Source organism: Canis lupus, chromosome 26, assembly GCF_011100685.1.
Source record: "Canis lupus familiaris isolate Mischka breed German Shepherd chromosome 26, alternate assembly UU_Cfam_GSD_1.0, whole genome shotgun sequence".
In the NCBI taxonomy this organism is placed as follows: Eukaryota; Metazoa; Chordata; class Mammalia; order Carnivora; family Canidae; genus Canis; species Canis lupus.
The window spans coordinates 2,929,794-2,948,090 of record NC_049247.1 but is presented as its reverse complement, the minus strand read 5'-3'; the positions used below and the strand labels follow the sequence as shown (position 1 = coordinate 2,948,090).

Genomic DNA, 18,297 nt, shown 5'->3' with positions numbered 1-18,297 from the left:
TGTAAGATGCACTATAATAAAAGCTAATAATAAGAAAGGGTGTTTCTGGTTTTAGAGTTTACAGTGGTGGGGGTTAGTTATTAAATTCGAATATGAGCCCGGTTTTTTTTTTTTTGTTTTGTTTTGTTTTGTTTTTTTTAGTACAGTTTTCTGTACTTTTTTTGGTGGATGACTTTTCAATAAAGTTCTGTTCAATACCTTTATCTGATTAGTTTTTACAAATAAAAAGTACATATAAATAATGTAAGGCTTCATTACTCAGCCGTATTTATATAATTATTTTAGATGGATTTTTGTAGAAAGATGGTTTTTACTTGTATTCTGCACAGTGTTGTTTTTGAGTAATTAAGTTTGCCTCTTTATTATCGAATTGTCAGCTTTTGTTTTTAATTTTGTGTTCTTTATTTTAGTGAGCAGACCTGACTCAGGTTGTCGTTTAATTCATTCCACCTATTATTATCAACCAGAATCAGATTTCCATAGTCCCAGATTAGAAAGATCTGCAGCATTTGCTTCTTACTGCATAGAACTCACTGACGATTGCTCTGCTCATAGCTACAGTTTATTCTAGGGAAATAATAGACTTTATTGGACTAAAACCCACCCCATGAAGAGCTGTGTAGGGCAAAGACACCCTTATCCTCTTCCCTGTGGAGTCAAGCCTTCTACGCTCTGGTTATTGATCTGAGACAATGTGTGGGGAGGATTGCCAACCAGAGAAGCTTACCCAAGTTGAACGTCCAATGTTTTTATTGGAGCTCTTCATTCTAGGCTCGAATGATTGGTTTACTGTCCACATGGTTGAAGCCAGCGTCTACGTGGACAGATGCCACTTGACTCCAAGCTCCTACCCTAAATCATGTGGGTGGTGTTTGTGGTATGGCCAATTGGCTCCAACCCAAAGACCAATGGTTGTGACTGGCCTCACCCTAAAAAAAGACACTCTGTCAGGTCTCAGATAAGTTATTTCCTGGAGGTCTCGCACAAAGACCAAGTTCTTTACTGCACACTATCTATATCCCAAATCTTATTATTTCAACATGTAATCACTATAAAAATGACTAATGAGATAGTTCATATTTTTTTTTTTGCACAAAGTCTTCAAAATACAAGCATACCTTTTGCACTTAGAGCACATGTCTGTTCAGACCAGTCCTGGTTCAAGGGTTCCATGGTCTCGTGTGGCTGATGACTGCTGCATTGGTGACCCCAGTTCTGTACATACAAGTGGGAGATGACCTCTTTCAGGGTTGCTTAGATATGTGTGCACAAAGCATCTGGCAGTGGGAGACATCTTTGTCAGCCCCGAGTCCTCTGAGAAAGCCAGGGCTCTACTTTGGAAGCTATTTATGATCCTCTATCTGTCTCTGGCTAACTAAACAAATTAGTTTGATTGGATTTCAATAAAGCTAGCTTTATTTTATCTCTTTTAATTTGAAATGCCTTTGTTTGGGCTTGTCTGTTACTCTTTTTAGTGTTGTTTATATCAACCTTAACGTGACACCAAACCCACTTTGTGAAGGTCACAGTCCCAGGGGGCTCTTTACCAGGTCTGCATGCTGCATCATTAATATTTGTCACACAGGTTCAACACTGATCGTGTTTTGGGAAAACAATGCTCTGTTGGTTTGTGGAATTATAACCTCAATTTGGCTTTCTTAGGAATTTGATTCACTACCCACTTCTAACTTTGATGTATGCCTTATGGAAACATAAAGCTAGTCTACGCAAGGTGTTGGTTTCTTATTACGATATGTAACAGACATTCAGCCTGCAAATTTGTGTTAAAAGTTAAGGCTGCTTTCTCTGAATTCACCAGATTTCACCAGAAAATGTGACTGTTTCACCAAAAAAAAAAAAAAACAAAAACAAAAACAAAAAAAGTAAAGCAAATTAGGTCTATATCTTAACGGAAGGCTTTTCTCTCCATAGAATCAATGATTTTGGGTTTAATATGTCTCCATTGAGTTCAAATCCCCACAAGCCTACAGAAAATTCAACTGCACTGTCAACCCACTTTTTCTAAGGAATACTCTGCTAACAGGACTTTTTCCAAATTCAAATATTTATTTATGAGCTAGCTGTTTTTTTAGACATCTTGAGTTGGAGTAAATATTGCTTGAAGTGGTTATCAAATTTGAGAAGCATGATGAGCACCAACATGGCCCATCTGTACCCTTGGCTGAGGTTAGCACTGAGCTAAGCCTTCTGATGTCATTATTTTTTAGAAGATTGTGGGGGTTTTTGTTTGTTTGGTTTGGTTTGTTTTGGCTTGGTTTGGTTTGGAGACTGTGCCTGGCTGCCTTCTGGGGTGTCACTGTTGTGCCTTGCCCTGGCACTTATTAAACAATAAGAACTCTCTTGCAGCAGTTTGGGTTAGGCAGTAGCTAAAGTGTACTTTCACCTTCAGTGTGTGTATGTACTCATCAAAATTCTTTTGGAAATTAAAACGCAGAAAGCAAGACAGATTTCACTGGCTGTCACATGCGCGGTTCGCGGCACAGGTGAGCTCACCTGCAAATGTGGGTGTTAATGTCAGCCCATCTGAATGAGCCTCGAGTCGACTAATTGCTGAACTATATGTACTGAACGCATGTTGTCCTATGAGTGACTTGCTCCCTCTTCCTTCTGCATGGCCCATTGCTCTGTATCTGACTATCTCTGAAAATCACGCTGGCAGCAGCAGGAGCCACACAGACGACAGCTTTTGTTATGGTTCCAATCGCAACAGAAACTTCAAATCCTTCACCTCCTGGGTTTCATCCTCAAGATGCCCTCTTTGTAGGCGCCCCTCCCTGCAACTACTCTTTAAGAGAAACTCTGGGGTTGGAGCATACCCTAGGAAGCTAATCATTTTTAACAACTTCTATTAAGATTGGCTTTCCTCAGAGATTTCTTGATGGAACTGAAAATGTTCTTTGCATTTTTCTTCCCCAAATGAGATCCCTGGGAATTGGAAAGTTTTAATATGACTCAAAGGATGGAAAACTCATTAGGTCCAGAGCACAGACTCCCACCTTTCACAGGATCATGACCCGGGGCTCAGACATCTGGAATGGTCAAAATTTCTTTGAATTCCTCAAATCACCAAGGCACAGAATGGTGGAAGGATGGGGGTGCGGGGTGGGAGGGGAGTGGAGCTTTAAATAACATCAATAACTCCCAGCTATTTACTCGGTGTATTTAACTGTTTTTAAAAATCTTCCCCTGAGTTTTCCTGTCAGCATTCCTATTTCTGCATTGCCAGCTAGCTTTGGATCCCATGGGACGGGATCTCGATCCAGTCTTCAGAGACACTCCTCATCCCATTCATGTGGTTTTCTTTCTTTTTCTTTTTTATTTTCTTTTCTTGCTTAAAAACCAATTTCTAAAGGAAAAGGGTGGAGAGAGAAGGAAGAGAACCACGTCCCCTGAAAAGAGCCCAATTCGTATGTATTTTTTGGACATAGGTGTATTTTGAGAGCTTTCCACTATTTGATTGTTTTAAAGCAATTTATAGCTCTTTTAAAAGTACTTGTTAACAAAGTCATCACCAGAAGTCACATTGTCATTTTAGAATAAAAATTAGTGTTTTTGTCACCTGTAGACCATGCATTGTGCTGTATATTTAAAAAGTAGTGTTTACTGTGGTTTATACTTGGAGAGAGCTTAATTTCAGAAGGTTATATACATTAAGAAGTGGAGGATCTATTTGTTGTTGCTGTCAGTTATTCCTTTTTTTTAAAGATTTTATTTATTTATTCATGATAGACATAGAGAGAGAGAGAGAGAGAGAGAGAGGCAGAGACACAGGCAGAGGGAGAAACAGGCTCCATGCCGGGAGCCCGACGTGGGACTTGATCCCGGGACTCCAGGATCACGCCCTGAGCCAATGGCAGGCGCTAAACCACTGAGCCACCCAGGGATCCCCGCTGTCAGTTATTCCATTATAAAAACGCATTAATTAGCATTAGTGTCTGTTAAAAGTCATGTGTACTTATAAGTATCTAACCAACAGGACACTGGCTTTTTATATCTAGTAAATGGGCCAAATTAAGTAATGGTTTCTCATAGACACCATGCAGCATCCTCCCTCCACACCCTCTACACACACACACACGTACAGTCTCCTTTTTCATTTTCTGCATCAATGAGCTAATCTTGCAAGGGAAGTGATATACAAGGATTTTGACTCTTATTTCAAGGCAAGAGAACCAACAATAAATATTGAGCAAAGAAAACTAATTTGTATTTAGAGCATTTTAATATAGATAATGCTTTTCAAAATCGATAGAAGCCAGTTGGCTTTTGCCAGATTTCTTTTATTACAAAGGTTAAAAATAACCAAAGTCCAGATTTTTAAAATATTGTAACCCTATTTTCCTGACTTGCTAGGATAAGATCTTAAAATACTATTCATAACGTGTTTTAAATGTCCAGATAGGACTTGATACTTCTTTATTTTCTCGTGGTTTTGGTAGATTTAGGGGAAGCAATGCTCGGAGATATGTAAAGACCAGCGGATAAATTCAGGAATTTCCACATAGAGTCCATTCATTTTGCTTATGGAGTTGGGATGCCGGTTTAATTAATTTCTGTTTGTTTCAGAAGAAATTGTCTTGAAGGGAGCATCTTGGGTTTATGTATTTCTAATTGCAGATGGAGCATATTTCTAATGGAAACAGAGGCAAGGCAAAAACCCTATTTTGCCTTCCCTTAATTAATCAAATCTATGTAGAATTATATTGAATCTGTTTTTGTCAAATGCTGGTGTTCGCTTTAAAGTGTAACAGCCAGGCTGATATGTTTTTGCCAATGTGTTAGCATCCCTTTCTCAGGGCTGTTTGAAGAAGAAGCATGCCCAGCCTCCTCTGCATGCCAGTAAAAGTCTCTTCAGCTTTCCAGTGAAATTATAATTACACAAAAAGAGTGTTTTAAGCCTCTAAACGTCAGTTTCTAATTTCAATTTGTTGCTTTTAGCCATTTTTTTCCATTAAAAACTTCCCTTTAAAGTTAACATTTTTGTTTTTGTTTTTGTTTTTTTCACTAGTAGGGAGGAGAATTTTTTTAAAAAATTTTAAGGCTTACTATTGTAAGGGCATTTTCAAAGAAGGTGCTTCCCTGCTGTATGGTGAGTTGAGGAGGATAGTCCAGGCTTTAGAAGGTATCAGGTGCTTCTGCTGGTTAGATAAAGAATGTAATACTGAGGACAAAAGCAAAGCAAACAGAGATTCCTGTCCGTGTACAGATTTGCATTCAGCTGCCCTAAAAACGGCCAGATACTGCACCTCTCAGGCCCTTCCCATCCACGGGGCAGAGGGGAGGGCCACCCCTATCTTCCCTCACCTTCCCTCCCTCTCCTTGTTTCTTCCCCACAGGTGGGGATTGGGGAGTGTACTTTCTCTGTTCAAGGATCTGTGTCACCAAACTTCTACCTCGAGCTCCTGCACACAATAGATAGGCTCCCCACGGGCTCTGCCATTGGCGTGTTCTCTGAGCTTCAGTAACTTTATACTAATGTAGTAACTATATGATTGTAATAACTCATTACGCCTAATTTAAAGGACCTCTTTCTTTGTGCTTCTTACCTTGAAAATGCTGTGTTTTTAATGGGCTAACCCCCATTAAAAGCAGAAGGAACTCTGCTCTTGGAAAGTAACCAGTATATGAGCGGCTGCGTGGATGATTCTTTGTGACTTGTTCCAAGGCGGCTTTTCTTATGGCCTTCATTTTATTTCTAAAAAGCAGTTGTAATGCACTATCCCATTTACTTATTTTCCTTTTTCCCTTCTTTTCAAAAGCCGCATGCCAGGGATAAGATCTATGTCCAGAGTCAAGGTAAGAATTTTTAAAGTTTACACATTTTAAAATATGAGTCCCTTTAGAGACATGTACTGATGTGCCTGTGGATGAAATTATATGATGTCTTAGATTTACCTACTAATAATTTGTAGAATGGATGTGCCTATATTGCCTAACATGAAGATAAAGAACAAATATAATGACATTATAAAAAAAATTAAAATACAGATCCTTTAACGTTTTCGACAGTAGATGTAGTGTCCCAGGGGTATGTTACAAAAGGAGAAAGCTGAGCTTCTCTCTTAGTTAAGGGGAAGTAGAGTCCTTCTGCTCCAATCTACCCCTTCCTGCCCTCACCCAGTTCCTCCCAGACAGTGGCCTCCACAACCTCTCGGGAAACCCTCAGCATCTAAACACAGTGAGGGTTTTTTAGGAGCTGTGGACCATAAGCCATGGACAAAACCACATATATATGAGGAATATATTTTGGTCACCTGAGTAAAAAAATCTCACAGCAAGGGAACCACTGTATTATTGTTTAAACAATAGGAATCATGGAAGAGGCAGTTGCAAATAGGAGCACGTAACCCCTTGCAAGCTCAGGTCAGTTCAGGTGATGAGGCCCGGAGGGGCACAGCCCTCGAGGTCTGCCTTAGCTGCACACCGTGCATTATCACACGTATAAATGTCCCAGTGGTTTCAGTGACGTTTTTAGCGGAAGAATCACTTACCAAGTAAGCCCTTTCTTGGAATGCCCATTTTTTAAAAGATACCCTGACTCTATATATAATAAAAGGTGTCTTTAAGTGTCAGGGCAGGTGCAGGGTTGGCACCTCCTCATCCCTCTGTTGGCGCCTGATTTATAGTCGGGGAACACATAGGCACACCAGATATGCATGGGCTTTGAAGCAACACACAGGTTTGGACGTAGCCTCCACCACCTACATGCTGAGTCGCCATGAACACCATGTAACCTCTGTGAACCTCATTCCCATCCGGATAAACTAAGGGAGTCAGTCTACTCAGCAGGGCTTTAAGGGGCTCCAGAAGTGTGTGGATTGCACCCAGCTAGAGTCTACGCCCAGGACAGGCGTGCAGTGCACAGTCACTAAGTAGTACAATAGTGAGTACCCTGTGTTGTTCAGTGCAAATGATGATCTCAAAGGTACATTGCAAAAAGGGTTATTGACTTAATTTACATTTCATAAAACTTTAGATTTTTCCTATTATCAGGATAATATGTTAAATGTTGCCTCTGAATTTCCTACATCTCAAAATGTTCAATTCAGGGAATTTTAAACTTAAATCTGCTCAAGGAGATGCCACAGATAGCGGGCAATTGTGTGTGATGTGGAGAGGGTTGAGATTAGGAATTTTAAACAGAGACACAATTCATATGTGGGGCTGTGTTTTAGAAGCCTTTTGCTTTCAGGTGTCTGTTAGAGACTTGTGTTTCCCACAACCTGGCAGCTGTCCCGCCCAGTAATGGAGGTTGAAAATGGTGTGCCCTTCCTTGTTGGGAACCTGTGGGCTCCCTTTGAACCTCCTTTGGGGTAGGGATGAACAGGTGTTCACAAAGCACTCAGAACTTTGAGTTCTTTGTTAAGAACCAAGTATGAGACCAATATTTGAACATTGACCCCAAAATAGCTGGTTGCATCTCATCAACGTGGTCTCTTTCCCTCTCTCTCTCTCTCTCTCTCTCTCTTCTCTCTCTGTCTCTCCCCTTCAACTCAGGAATCGTGACGGTACCAAACGCCGCCTTTAACTGGAACACCTTCCTTCACTGTTCAGGTGAGAGATGAACCTTCTTACAATATTTTTTTAAATTAATTATTTATTTATTCATGAGAGACACAGAGAGAGGCAGAGACATAGGCAGAGGGAGAAGTAGGCTCCCTGCAGGGGGCCTGATGTGGACCTCCATCCCAGGATGCTGGGATCACGCCCTGAGCTGAAGGCAGATGCTCAACCACTGAGCCACCCAGGCATCCCTTCTTACAAGATTTTGACCAGAGTGCATCTTGTCCAGTAGTGTCAGGTACATGGTGTGCTCACGTGGTTTTGGAAAAGAGGTTCTTCAGGTCAAAGATGTCTACTGTTTTAGGTGAACAGGGAAGAGTGTAATAAGAATTGGGTTCAGGACACACCTGGCTTCTCTCTTTTCTCTTTCTTGAGAGAATGGGAGGAAGAGTGAGTTTGAAGGAGGATTTTTAATCCATTCTGGATTAATGTCTTTTGTTGGATACATGCATATATGTGAATATTTCTTCTGTTTCCTCTGGTTTATCGTTCCATTTTCTTCTAATTGATCCACTTTTCATTAATGCTTAGCACTGCCTGAGCCCTGATCAAGAAACCTTTGCCTCCTCCAAGTTCACAGAAATATTTTCCCTATTTCTTTCCCTCCGGAAGTTTCAGTGTTTCAGTTCTATCATTAGGATTCTAACCCATCTGAAATTAATTTTTGCCTGTAGTATGAGGTAGGGATCAAAATCCCTTTCTTTGTGAAAGTTGTTCTAGTATTGTTCATTGAAAATGTTTTTCCTTCGTTGAATTGCTTTGCTCAAAATCAGTTTACTGTATATGAGGGTCCATTGATCTGCATCCATATGCCAACATTGTGTTGTCTTCCTGCTGCAGCTTTATAGTTGAGAAAAGGGGTAGTGTGTGAGTTGACAACTCTGTTTCAGAATTGTTTCAGCTGATCTAGGTCTTTTTCGTATCCATATACATTTCCGCTCATCTTGTTAATCTCTAATAAAATCCTATTGTATTGATCTGTAGATTGATTTAAGGAGAATTGATACCTTAAAAATAATTTGTCTTAAAATCCATAACATGATCTGTCTACTTCTTAAAGTCTTTTTTATCTTCATAATGATTTGTGTATACAGGTCTTATGTCTTTTTTTCACGGATTTTATTGTTTTTGATGCTACTCTAAAGGTTTTTTAAGTTTTATTCTTGAATTATTTGTTGCTAGTATACAAAAATATAATTTATTTTTTACATTATATCCTGAAATCTTTTAAATGTGTTTATTAATTCTGATTACAGCATAGTTCCAATTCCTTTGTAGTATTATTTTGAATTCTATAAACTTAAACATTTTGATATGTAGTGGTGGAGGTGCTAGGATTTCAATCTTCATACATTTGCCCAATTGTTTTCTTTGGAACACCTAAAAACAGTCTCTGGGTTAGATTACGCACTCAATCAGAGCCTTTGTACATCATGCGTCATGTCTCCTGGAAAGGTAGCAGCAGTGAGTATGTCCATCAGCAATGCTATGAGATGAGGGTGCCATTTTTCCTACACACAGTGGAGCTAATGGAGTCTAGCCTTCATATTTTCCATATGTGGTATGATCTAAGTGCAGTCACGAAGTTCAAACAAAATTTTGTTGCAAAATATCTTTAAATAAAGAAAGGTTTTTGTCCACAAATGAGGCCTGTAAGTGTATACTCTTGGCAGCTATCATTGCCTTACAGGCTACCCAGCCCAGTAGTTCTGTGAAGGTGTGAGAACAGCTAACACTGACTCACCAAATGCAGTGGAAAGTTTAAGAATTCATCTGTTTTAACCTGAACTGCTTCTCACAAGAGTCAACAGTGCAAGGGTACTGGTGGGGGGAAGGGGCTTGATGTTATAAGCCTGATATAAACTTCAGAGAAGAGCTGAAATGCAAACTGTGGGCCACATCTGCAACACATGTAGACACCCCGAGCCTGTTTTCACTCCAGAAACATCAGACAAAAACTCCCATCCCCTACAGCATGCCAGTGTTAGGTTCCCTTGGAAAAAAGATTTCCAAGCATTTTATTAGAAACAATTTTCCAAGTGCATCCATCAACCTCGGGACCAGCAGCAGGGCCATTCTCTGCATCACAGATGAACCCCTGCTGTCCGACTGCTCTGTCACACTGGGGAGTACGGGCCATTATTCAGAACCAGTGGGCCCATTGTAAATTGCCTGTTGGGAGGTTATTTCATCTTCTATATATCATGGGATGCCGTTGCTGTGTGACTATGTCATAATTTCCAAAAGGAGAGTGATTTTTCATCAAGCCTGTAGCCTCATGGTTGTTTGTATCATTGGTCTTACTACTGAGTGATTAACGGAACAGCCAGCCAAGGGATGTTCAAGACTCCTCAGGCGGCACTTCCCCCGGAGACCTGCTGGGCAGCAGTTCCAACTTAATGTGTGCAATTAGGAGCTGTGAACGTGCTCGGGACACATGGCAGAGGGAAGCGTGGTGGTGTCATAGTCGCCGGCTCTGCTGGATCATGGCATAAGGTGGAGGCAGAATCAATCGGTGTCTCTGGGTTTTATAACCAGGCGTCTGTTCTCATTTATGGGGTCATTCATCTTTGTCATCTTTCAGATTTTAGAGATGGACTGTCTTCCCCACCCATCCTTGATCTTACCCTGGCATTCAGAGCCTGTGATTGTGATTTGTCACTTCCACTTTGAGCCTCAGACAGTGAAAACAGAAGATACAGTGAATTTGATATAGACTATTATGATCAGATACTCACCCTCTGAATTCTTATAAACTGCTAACCTTGCAATCAAGAGGAATGGGTGGGAAAGGGTCTCATTTAACAGTGCCTACCAGCAGACGAGTGCTTCGTTAGCCATCAAGGGGTACCATCTGCTTCTGGGGTCTCCGGTGCCGAGTTTATGATGCATTCTCCTTTACAGCGTGCCAGAGGTCCTTCTGAGAATATTCAGTGTCTCTAAGCCCCAACTAACAAACTACTAAATCCTTTAATTTAAAACATTGAACTATGTTTATGCTAACCAGATTTCACAGTCCAATAAATCAGCTAGGGAAAAATAAAGTTGGTTAAATGCACTAAGTAGCATCGTTATAATTTTTCACATGATATTTACAATAGTTATTCTGATCAGAAGATACATGTACAGGTATCAAGTCAGTCACCTTAGTGTTTCTATGCATTTCCATGTCCAACTTGAATGTTGCTATGGTTCAAGGATGTGTGATTTTTGCTTTTAAATCCAATGACTATTGCACCTTATACAGCAATTCTTTGTGGGCCACCAAACCTAAAACTATGAAAACTTCAATTTGACCATACCTTCCTGATTTTGTTCTATTTATATATTTATTGTTAACATATTTATTTAATTTTCTTCCCCTCTCCTTTTGTAAACTGTATTTATATTTCTATGTGGAGATTTGAATCTGCCAAGCTCAGATGGTGGTATCTTTCCTCCTTCGCTGTGCCTAGGAAAACACATTTTTTCAAAAAGATTTTATTTATTTATTCATGAGAGACACAGAGAGGCAGAGACATAGGCAGAGAGAGAACCAGGCACCCCACAAGGAACCCGATATGGGACCTGATCCCAGTCTCTGGGATCACGCCCTGAGCTGAAGGCAGATGCTCAACCACTGAGCCACCCAGGCATCCCTAGAAAACCCATTGTTTTTCATGTGGAAAATTCATGTTACCAGATCCCTTGATATTTTCACAGCCCCAAAATCAGATTTTCTAGCTACAATTCACTATGTCTAATGTGCTCAACCAAAGTCCTTGTATTCTTTTCTCCTTATAATGACCCATGGAAAAACTAAAATAAACAGTGGCTAGAACAGAAGATGGGAGAAAAAATGGCTTAGCATAGATCGAGTTTGCGCTGCAGAGCCAGCTGATGCATCATGCAGAGGGTTGGGGAGTATGGCGGACGCTCAGCCTTCAGGGATACGGTGCCAGCTCTCGAAAGCAACTCACTGTTTTGAAGATAAAAATACCATTCTCCAGGAAATGGTAACATCGGAAGGACAGACATGAAAATCCGAGCATTTGTGAGGGATGAGTTCAGTCCTTGACTTCTGTTCAACCTGGATGCTCACAGAGAAACAACAGAAAGAAACATAAGTTTGGAGTTAAAAGGAAGAAATGAAATGCACTAAAATGTTAGGTAGGCTCCTGCCTCACCTCCAGACGTCTGTAGGCCACTTTCTTTTCATTCTGCTATGAAATCTAAGAACGGCCACCATACATGTCCACAGCCCTGGCCCAGGACACAGGCTGAGTTGGGTACTTCCAGGTTGGGGCCTCAGCATGTGCTTGCTTGATCATGACTTTCCAACTCTCATCTCCATATCCTTGAAAACGATACTGTTGTGCTCGGGAAGTGCACAAATGCTACTCAAACCAAATGCTGCCTCTGTATTTTATATTTAAAATCTTGTAAATCCTACAATAAGGCAAAGCATGTAGTCCTGTGTCCTGCCATGGCCTAATTTAGTTTCCTAAATTCTCATGACATTTAATCTCCCAGGAAGAAGATGAGGAGAAAGACAAGAGAATATATAGGGCTGGCTCTGTCTCCCTCTAGGGTCTGGTAAGTAGGGTTCTCAAAATCAGTGAGTAAGTTGAGAAACAGCACTTTTGTTTTTTTTTTATTTTCATTTTTTTTTTAAGCTGGCACCACACTCAGTGTGGAGTCCAACATGGGGCTTGAACTCACAACCCTGAGATCAAGACCTGAGGTGAGATCAAGACTTGGACACTCCAGTGATTGAGCCAACCAGGCAGTCCCAGGGGCCAGCACTTTAAAAAATTGAAATGAGTTAGAAAACATCAGAGTTCCTCATATGTAATTAGACTAGTTTGGGGGGTTGGGGAATGTATGTGTATATAAACATATATATATATAGATATATATATATATCTTGTGTACAAAGTTGTGTACAAAGTTTCTTTTTTAAGATTTTATTTATTTATTTGAGAGAGAGAGAGAGAATGAGAGAGCATGAACAGGGGGAGAGTGGGGAGCAGAGGGAGAAGCAGGCTCCACTCAGCAGGGAGCCTAACACGGGGCTCGATCCTAGGACCCTGAGATCATGACCTGAGCTGAAGGCAGGCGCTCAATCAACTGAGCCACCCCGGCGCCTGGTGTACAAGGTTTCAATGTGATATATGTATACTTCCCTAAGTCATAGAGCGTTTTGAAGGTCAGTTTTGTCCATTGTGGGCTACTCTCTCTCAAGGTTAGCTTTCTAGGGCTCCTGGGGTAGGGGTAGGTAGAGGGACACTTTTTCCAGCTTCACCTGAGCAGAAGGCCCCAGATCTCCCAAACCTGCTGTTCTGAGTAGCTAATGCATGTCTCATCAAAATAAAGGGACAAAATAGATTTCCAACATCTGTGCTTTGTCACACAGCAAAAATACAGAAGTAAATGAAGTCTTTTTACTAGGACATCACATTGGTTCTTAGAATCGTGCTTTCTTTGGCTACTATCTCTGGATGGTCTTTGTGTGTTTATTTTGCTATTGTACTTTGTTTCAATTCATTAATACAGGTTTTCTGATTTCCCCCTTCTGGGTGCATCATGCATCTCCTTCTACTTTCCTTCTTACTTTCTTCTTGCCTGTTTGAGGAGATACTCCATAGACATGATGATGATATCTGTGATGTTGTGTCCTGCCCAGTGGGTTACACAGCACATCAGCTTCCCCTGTACTGGTGCTTAAAAAAACAAACAAACAAACAAAAAATATATATTATATATATATATATATATATATATATATATATATATAATATATAAAGTGTGTATGCATGCATGTGTGGACTTCTGTGTGTGTGTGTGTGCACCTGTGCACATGTGTTCATGTGCCTGTGTGTGCGTGCACACACCACATGCCCTGGGCTAAGGCTTCCTCCCATAATTAAGTGGGCATCCCCTGAGTTTCTCCTTGTACCTCTGTTATCTTTCCATTGTCACTACTAACTAATTTTCATGAAGGCACTTTTAATTTTTGTCATCAGATGTTCACTCACTGGCTTCAGTGTCACTGATAGGTCTTGCCTGGTAATGTGAGATTTTTCTGTTTCTCACACCTCATCTTCCTGTCCCTTAAAGGTTTTCTTCAACTTTATCATTTATTAAAGGGAATAGCGTGTCTTCTGGCCTCTAATGCCTCTGATCTTGGATTTGAATTCTGCACACAGCTTCTAGCTTAGGCTTTTGGTCAAACAAATAGTAAGTAGTAAGTTTTATATTCCTAAGATTAGTTTCGAGGTGCTCCAAATATTGGGGAAATATTTTACAAATGTACCATGCCTGAATGAAATTAACAGTACTTTGGAGCCTGTGGTGCATTTTTAGGGTCTTTCCCAGGGGGACCCCCCAGCCATAACACTTCAGCACATATCCTCAGATGTGGTCACACGTGGTTATTGTGCAGCATGTGTGACCGTGTGAGGCAGTGTCACTGTGCCTCATCATGCTCACTCTGATGATACTACTATTCAAGGCTTACAAAAGCACAGAGAAACTGACAGTGTTTGCATAAAATAATGGGTGAAATAAAATGCATGAATGAAAACCTCTCACCTGCATGATTTTATGCCCAATTATATGCATTTGGAAATGATGAAGTCTTAGGTTAGCTTGTGTTAATTACACGAATAATTTCTATCGAATCACTTGCCTGTTGCTGCCCATCAAACCACTTCAGCATAAATGGGCTTGAAAGCCCCTGGTTTCTCATGACTGCGTGGGGTTGGCAGCTTGGCCCAGGCTCAGGGGGCAGCTCCTGCCGGCCTCCCCGCTCTGCTGCTGGGTCCCCGTTCCCTTTGCGCTGGGGTGAGGCCTGCCGGTCCTGCGTGGCCTCCTCAGGAGGGCAGCCGGGCATCTCCCCGCAGAGCCTCACCCTCAAGGAGGCAGTCGGCCCAGCTGCGAGCTGCGAGTCGGTGGTGCTCCAGGGAGTGAGACACCGCGACATAGGGTTCCCGAGACGGGGACTCAGAAGTCACTGGCTGCCCTTCCACTGGGCTGTCAGTCGATGCTAATCACCAGGCCTGCCCAGAGCCAAAGGGCGAAGAAGGCGGTTCCAGCGCTCCGTGAGAGGAGCCACTCACCCCTTTATCTTATGGACCTGTGAGCTCATCCTCATCCAATGTGTGCACCTCTATATACACACACGGGCTCAGGAATACATGACTATGTACAACACCTTTCTACTTTCATGAAGAAAATGCTCTTCCTGACCACAATTGTATCCAAATATCTTCCAGGGTCCGCAGTTCACATTGTCCCCTTCCTCATTGCACAGAGCTGGGTTCACATTTACTGGGCTGAGCTCAGCTCAAGTTTACCCGCCAGGAGAAGCAGTGCATGCAGTGAATCGTGTGCAGACTGGGGGTGGGAGCAGGTGCAGAGAGGTCAGAGCCCTGCAGCGTTGGAGCTGTGTCTCGGGATCTTTGCTCCCATGGCATCAAGCTGCCTTCTCTCTGCTGAAAATATCTGACCTCTTCTGTTGCAGGAATTAACCAAAGTGCTGATAATTTACACATCTTTCTCCTGGTGTGTGGACTTAGACAAGTTAAGGACCCTCTTTATTTGGTGGATGCATTCTCAGGTATGTTTTGTTTATAGAATTCTGTATGGGGACTGGTCTTAGCGCCCCTCCCATTGGGATTTTGAGTGTTGCTGTCTCCATCTTTCCACATGAGCAGAACTACTTCTAGTTTGTTATTCTGGAAGAAAAACAGAAAAATAATAGTGCTGGGTAGCGATCTCACGCATTTCTACTTTCATGTGCCCTCGGCTTCTCAGGAAATCACAAAAATAGTGAAGAATTATAAATCTAATATAATCTCATCCAGAAATATTTTACACATGTCAATTTGTGTGACGCGTTTGGAGATTTGCTGCATTGCTTGAATATCCTAAAGTCCATATTGGCTTGTGGACTGATTACTCCTGATTGTCCAGTAGGTGAGAGATCTGGATAATGCATAACATTCTAGAAAAAGCATTTTACTTAAAACTATATGATGTTCAATATTTACATTTTAAATACATATAACTTGACTGTTATGAGAGCAAAATGATATGAATGATTTATCACATAATTATTATTAATTATGTTTCCATCTATGACATGAAACCACTAAAAAATTTTTTTCTTTTTCTTCCCAAGAATGGCATCAAGAAGAGCCTAACGTTTACATGGTGATTGTAGGTCCTGAAGTAAGTGGATACGTCTTAAACATTGCTCTCATGTCTGTCTTCCTCTTTATACTTTTTACATATTTCCTAAAATTAGTTGACATTCTTCTTCTAACCAAATTATTTTTTTTCCTTTTTAAGTAACTGAACTCTGCTTTTTAAAAATGAAAACCAAGGTTAAAGATGATGAGGCTTCGTAAATCTTTATAGCTAATTTCTTGCTACAAAGGATAGGTTTTTAGGAAATGCGGAGGAGTCACATCAGGATAAAGTCCCATGAAGTGAAAGTCTAAATTGGTGTTGTAAGGCACACATTGTGTGTACATGGTCCACATTTTCTCTGAAACTCCTTTAAGCTGCACAGCAAAACAACACAGAGCTATTCCTTCAGCCGATCACCAGGTTAAGTAGTTGACTTGCATTTAGGAGCCAAGGGGTATGGGAAATAACTCTCTATAAGCATGGGGAAAGGAGATGCTCAGACCTGACCTCAGCTGCTGTCCAGGGAGCAGAGGCCTATGGGAAGCCTGCGAGACCCTGTGACTTGTTCACAAGCCTCTGGGACATTCCCATGTCCCCTTAACAACGCAGGTCGAGAGCGTGCTGCTCTGTCCGCCATGCAGGGCTGAGCACTCAGGATTCAGGGAACTGAGGTAGAGACATGTATTGAGAATGAACTTTGGTTTACTTCAAGCAGTTTGGAAAATGAAGTAAGCTCTGTGTTTCCAGCAGGATAGGATATGACATCACAGAAGCAACCCCCGTGCTCCATGGAATGTCTGTGCCGGGCTAGGAGATGGCACCCTCTGGGAAAAGCATCACTCATTTCCTTTGTCCTGCTTGCCAAACTGGGATAGTTGAGCTTGCGACCTTGCTATGTCACCTACTTTAGACATCGAGGGCACCCCGGAGACCTTGAGTGAGTAGAGTCTTAGCTGTTGTGCAGGCTCTCCTCCTGGAGGTTTCCTAGCTCCCTGGGGACATACAGCATGCAGTGGGACACATGCACCTGTCTCTGTATTTGCAAAGACTTCTGGAGACAATACGTTTACCTGGAAAAAGGCTTCCTAACCTAATAAAAATATCAAGGGCTCGAATCTACTATGTGAAAAATGAACCACCCCGTATTCCATCCATGTTTGGTGCAATGTGCACTCACACATTTATACACGCCTGCACACACATATCCACACGGCACACACATACACACATGCTCAGCACCAGCCTTTTGGTGGCAACGAGATAAATCCCAGGTGCCCTGGTTAGTGTGAAGTCCCGGCGCAGCAGAGTTGTTTATTATGATGATTATTTTAGTTCTCTTTCCATTCTTCTGTTTGAAGAGCATTACTGAAAGAAATAGTTTTAGTTTGATGCTAAAATCTTCTCTGAGAGAGAGGGCCTCAGGCTTAGAAAGAATTTAGTGATGTGGTTTCTCTCTTTCACTGTTTCTGTTTTCATGGTGACATTCTATTTATGGCGCATGATACTGGCTTTCCAGCTACGAAAATTTTCCTTAAAAATAAATTGTATTGTCTTCAAAAATGTATTAAATAAGCAGCAGACAGATGGTATGCAGATATGACAAATTATAAAAATGCACACAAATGGCCAAAGTTTGGAAAACAGTTGTTATTAAGTGTGTTCAGGGTGCAAGCAACCCCAAAACGAAGACTTGGTGGACAGAAACGTTTGCCTGCACCAACTGAAGGTTGGTGACCTGCTTCCTCCATTGGACTCTCTATCGCGTTTCCTTGTAAGGAAAGCCTTTTGGCAGGTGGCCAGCTTGGGAACACACTGGGAACACAGAACTCGGACAGAAACCCCATCCCAGGAGTGATGACCCCCATGGTGCTGGAGCTGGTGCAGCGGCCAGAGGGAGGGGCGACTGGCACAGGTGGCGCTTCCCTGGGTCCACCTGGGACCCCCACCTCCAGCCCAGAGCCTGCAGGGACGGTCTGGCACTGCCTGCCTCCTGAGGGCTTCCTCAGCCATCATCTTTCAGGAGAGACACGACTATTATTTTGTAGTTTATATTGAACAATGAGGACTGTTACTCATGTCCCAGAGGAAAGGTGTCTTTTCTACCACTTGCTATTGGAACACATCACTTTCCTGTAACCTGTGCTTGCTTACTTTTGAAGGAAAAGTGAGGACACAGAATTTGTCTCTTTCCCCCAAATTTCAGGGCAGGGAACCTTGTGCCTTGGGTTTGTGCTGGGGGACAGGGAGCAGGGGAGGCCAGAGGCTGTGGCGAAGGGGGTGAGAGCTGAGGGGGGCGGCGGTGCAGCTGCGGCATATTCGTGTATCCAGACGTCCTGCTGCGGACTTCCCCAGAGGAGCCACGGGCCAGCACGGCTGCTTAGAAATGTGTGAAATGGGTGCTGGGAATAAGTAAACACACCCACGTATGCACACAGACAAACCTTACAACATACATCTCTGTAGTTTCTTTTTGTGTTTTTAACTTCTGGAAGGAAGGTAGTGCTAAGTGCTTTTGAGCAAAGGCTGTCTTGACTTCGT

At 41.9% G+C, this 18,297-nt stretch overlaps 1 protein-coding gene across 4 annotated transcripts in view; it reads left to right on the top strand.

The window, feature by feature from the left end:
• The window catches only part of GLT1D1 (glycosyltransferase 1 domain containing 1), an 87,232-nt gene that overhangs the window by 38,572 nt on the left and 30,363 nt on the right, over positions 1-18,297 (top strand). For 3 of the 4 annotated variants that reach the window (XM_038574736.1, XM_038574737.1, XM_038574735.1), the window contains exons 5-8: positions 5,781-5,817; positions 7,519-7,575; positions 15,089-15,184; positions 15,749-15,798. In XM_038574736.1, coding sequence (XP_038430664.1) covers positions 5,781-5,817; positions 7,519-7,575; positions 15,089-15,184; positions 15,749-15,798 — 240 coding nt within the window. Of the gene's footprint in view, positions 1-2,455; positions 2,492-5,209; positions 5,222-5,780; positions 5,818-7,518; positions 7,576-15,088; positions 15,185-15,748; positions 15,799-18,297 lie in introns of all 4 variants that reach the window. The other variant, XM_038574738.1, reaches the window with a different exon arrangement.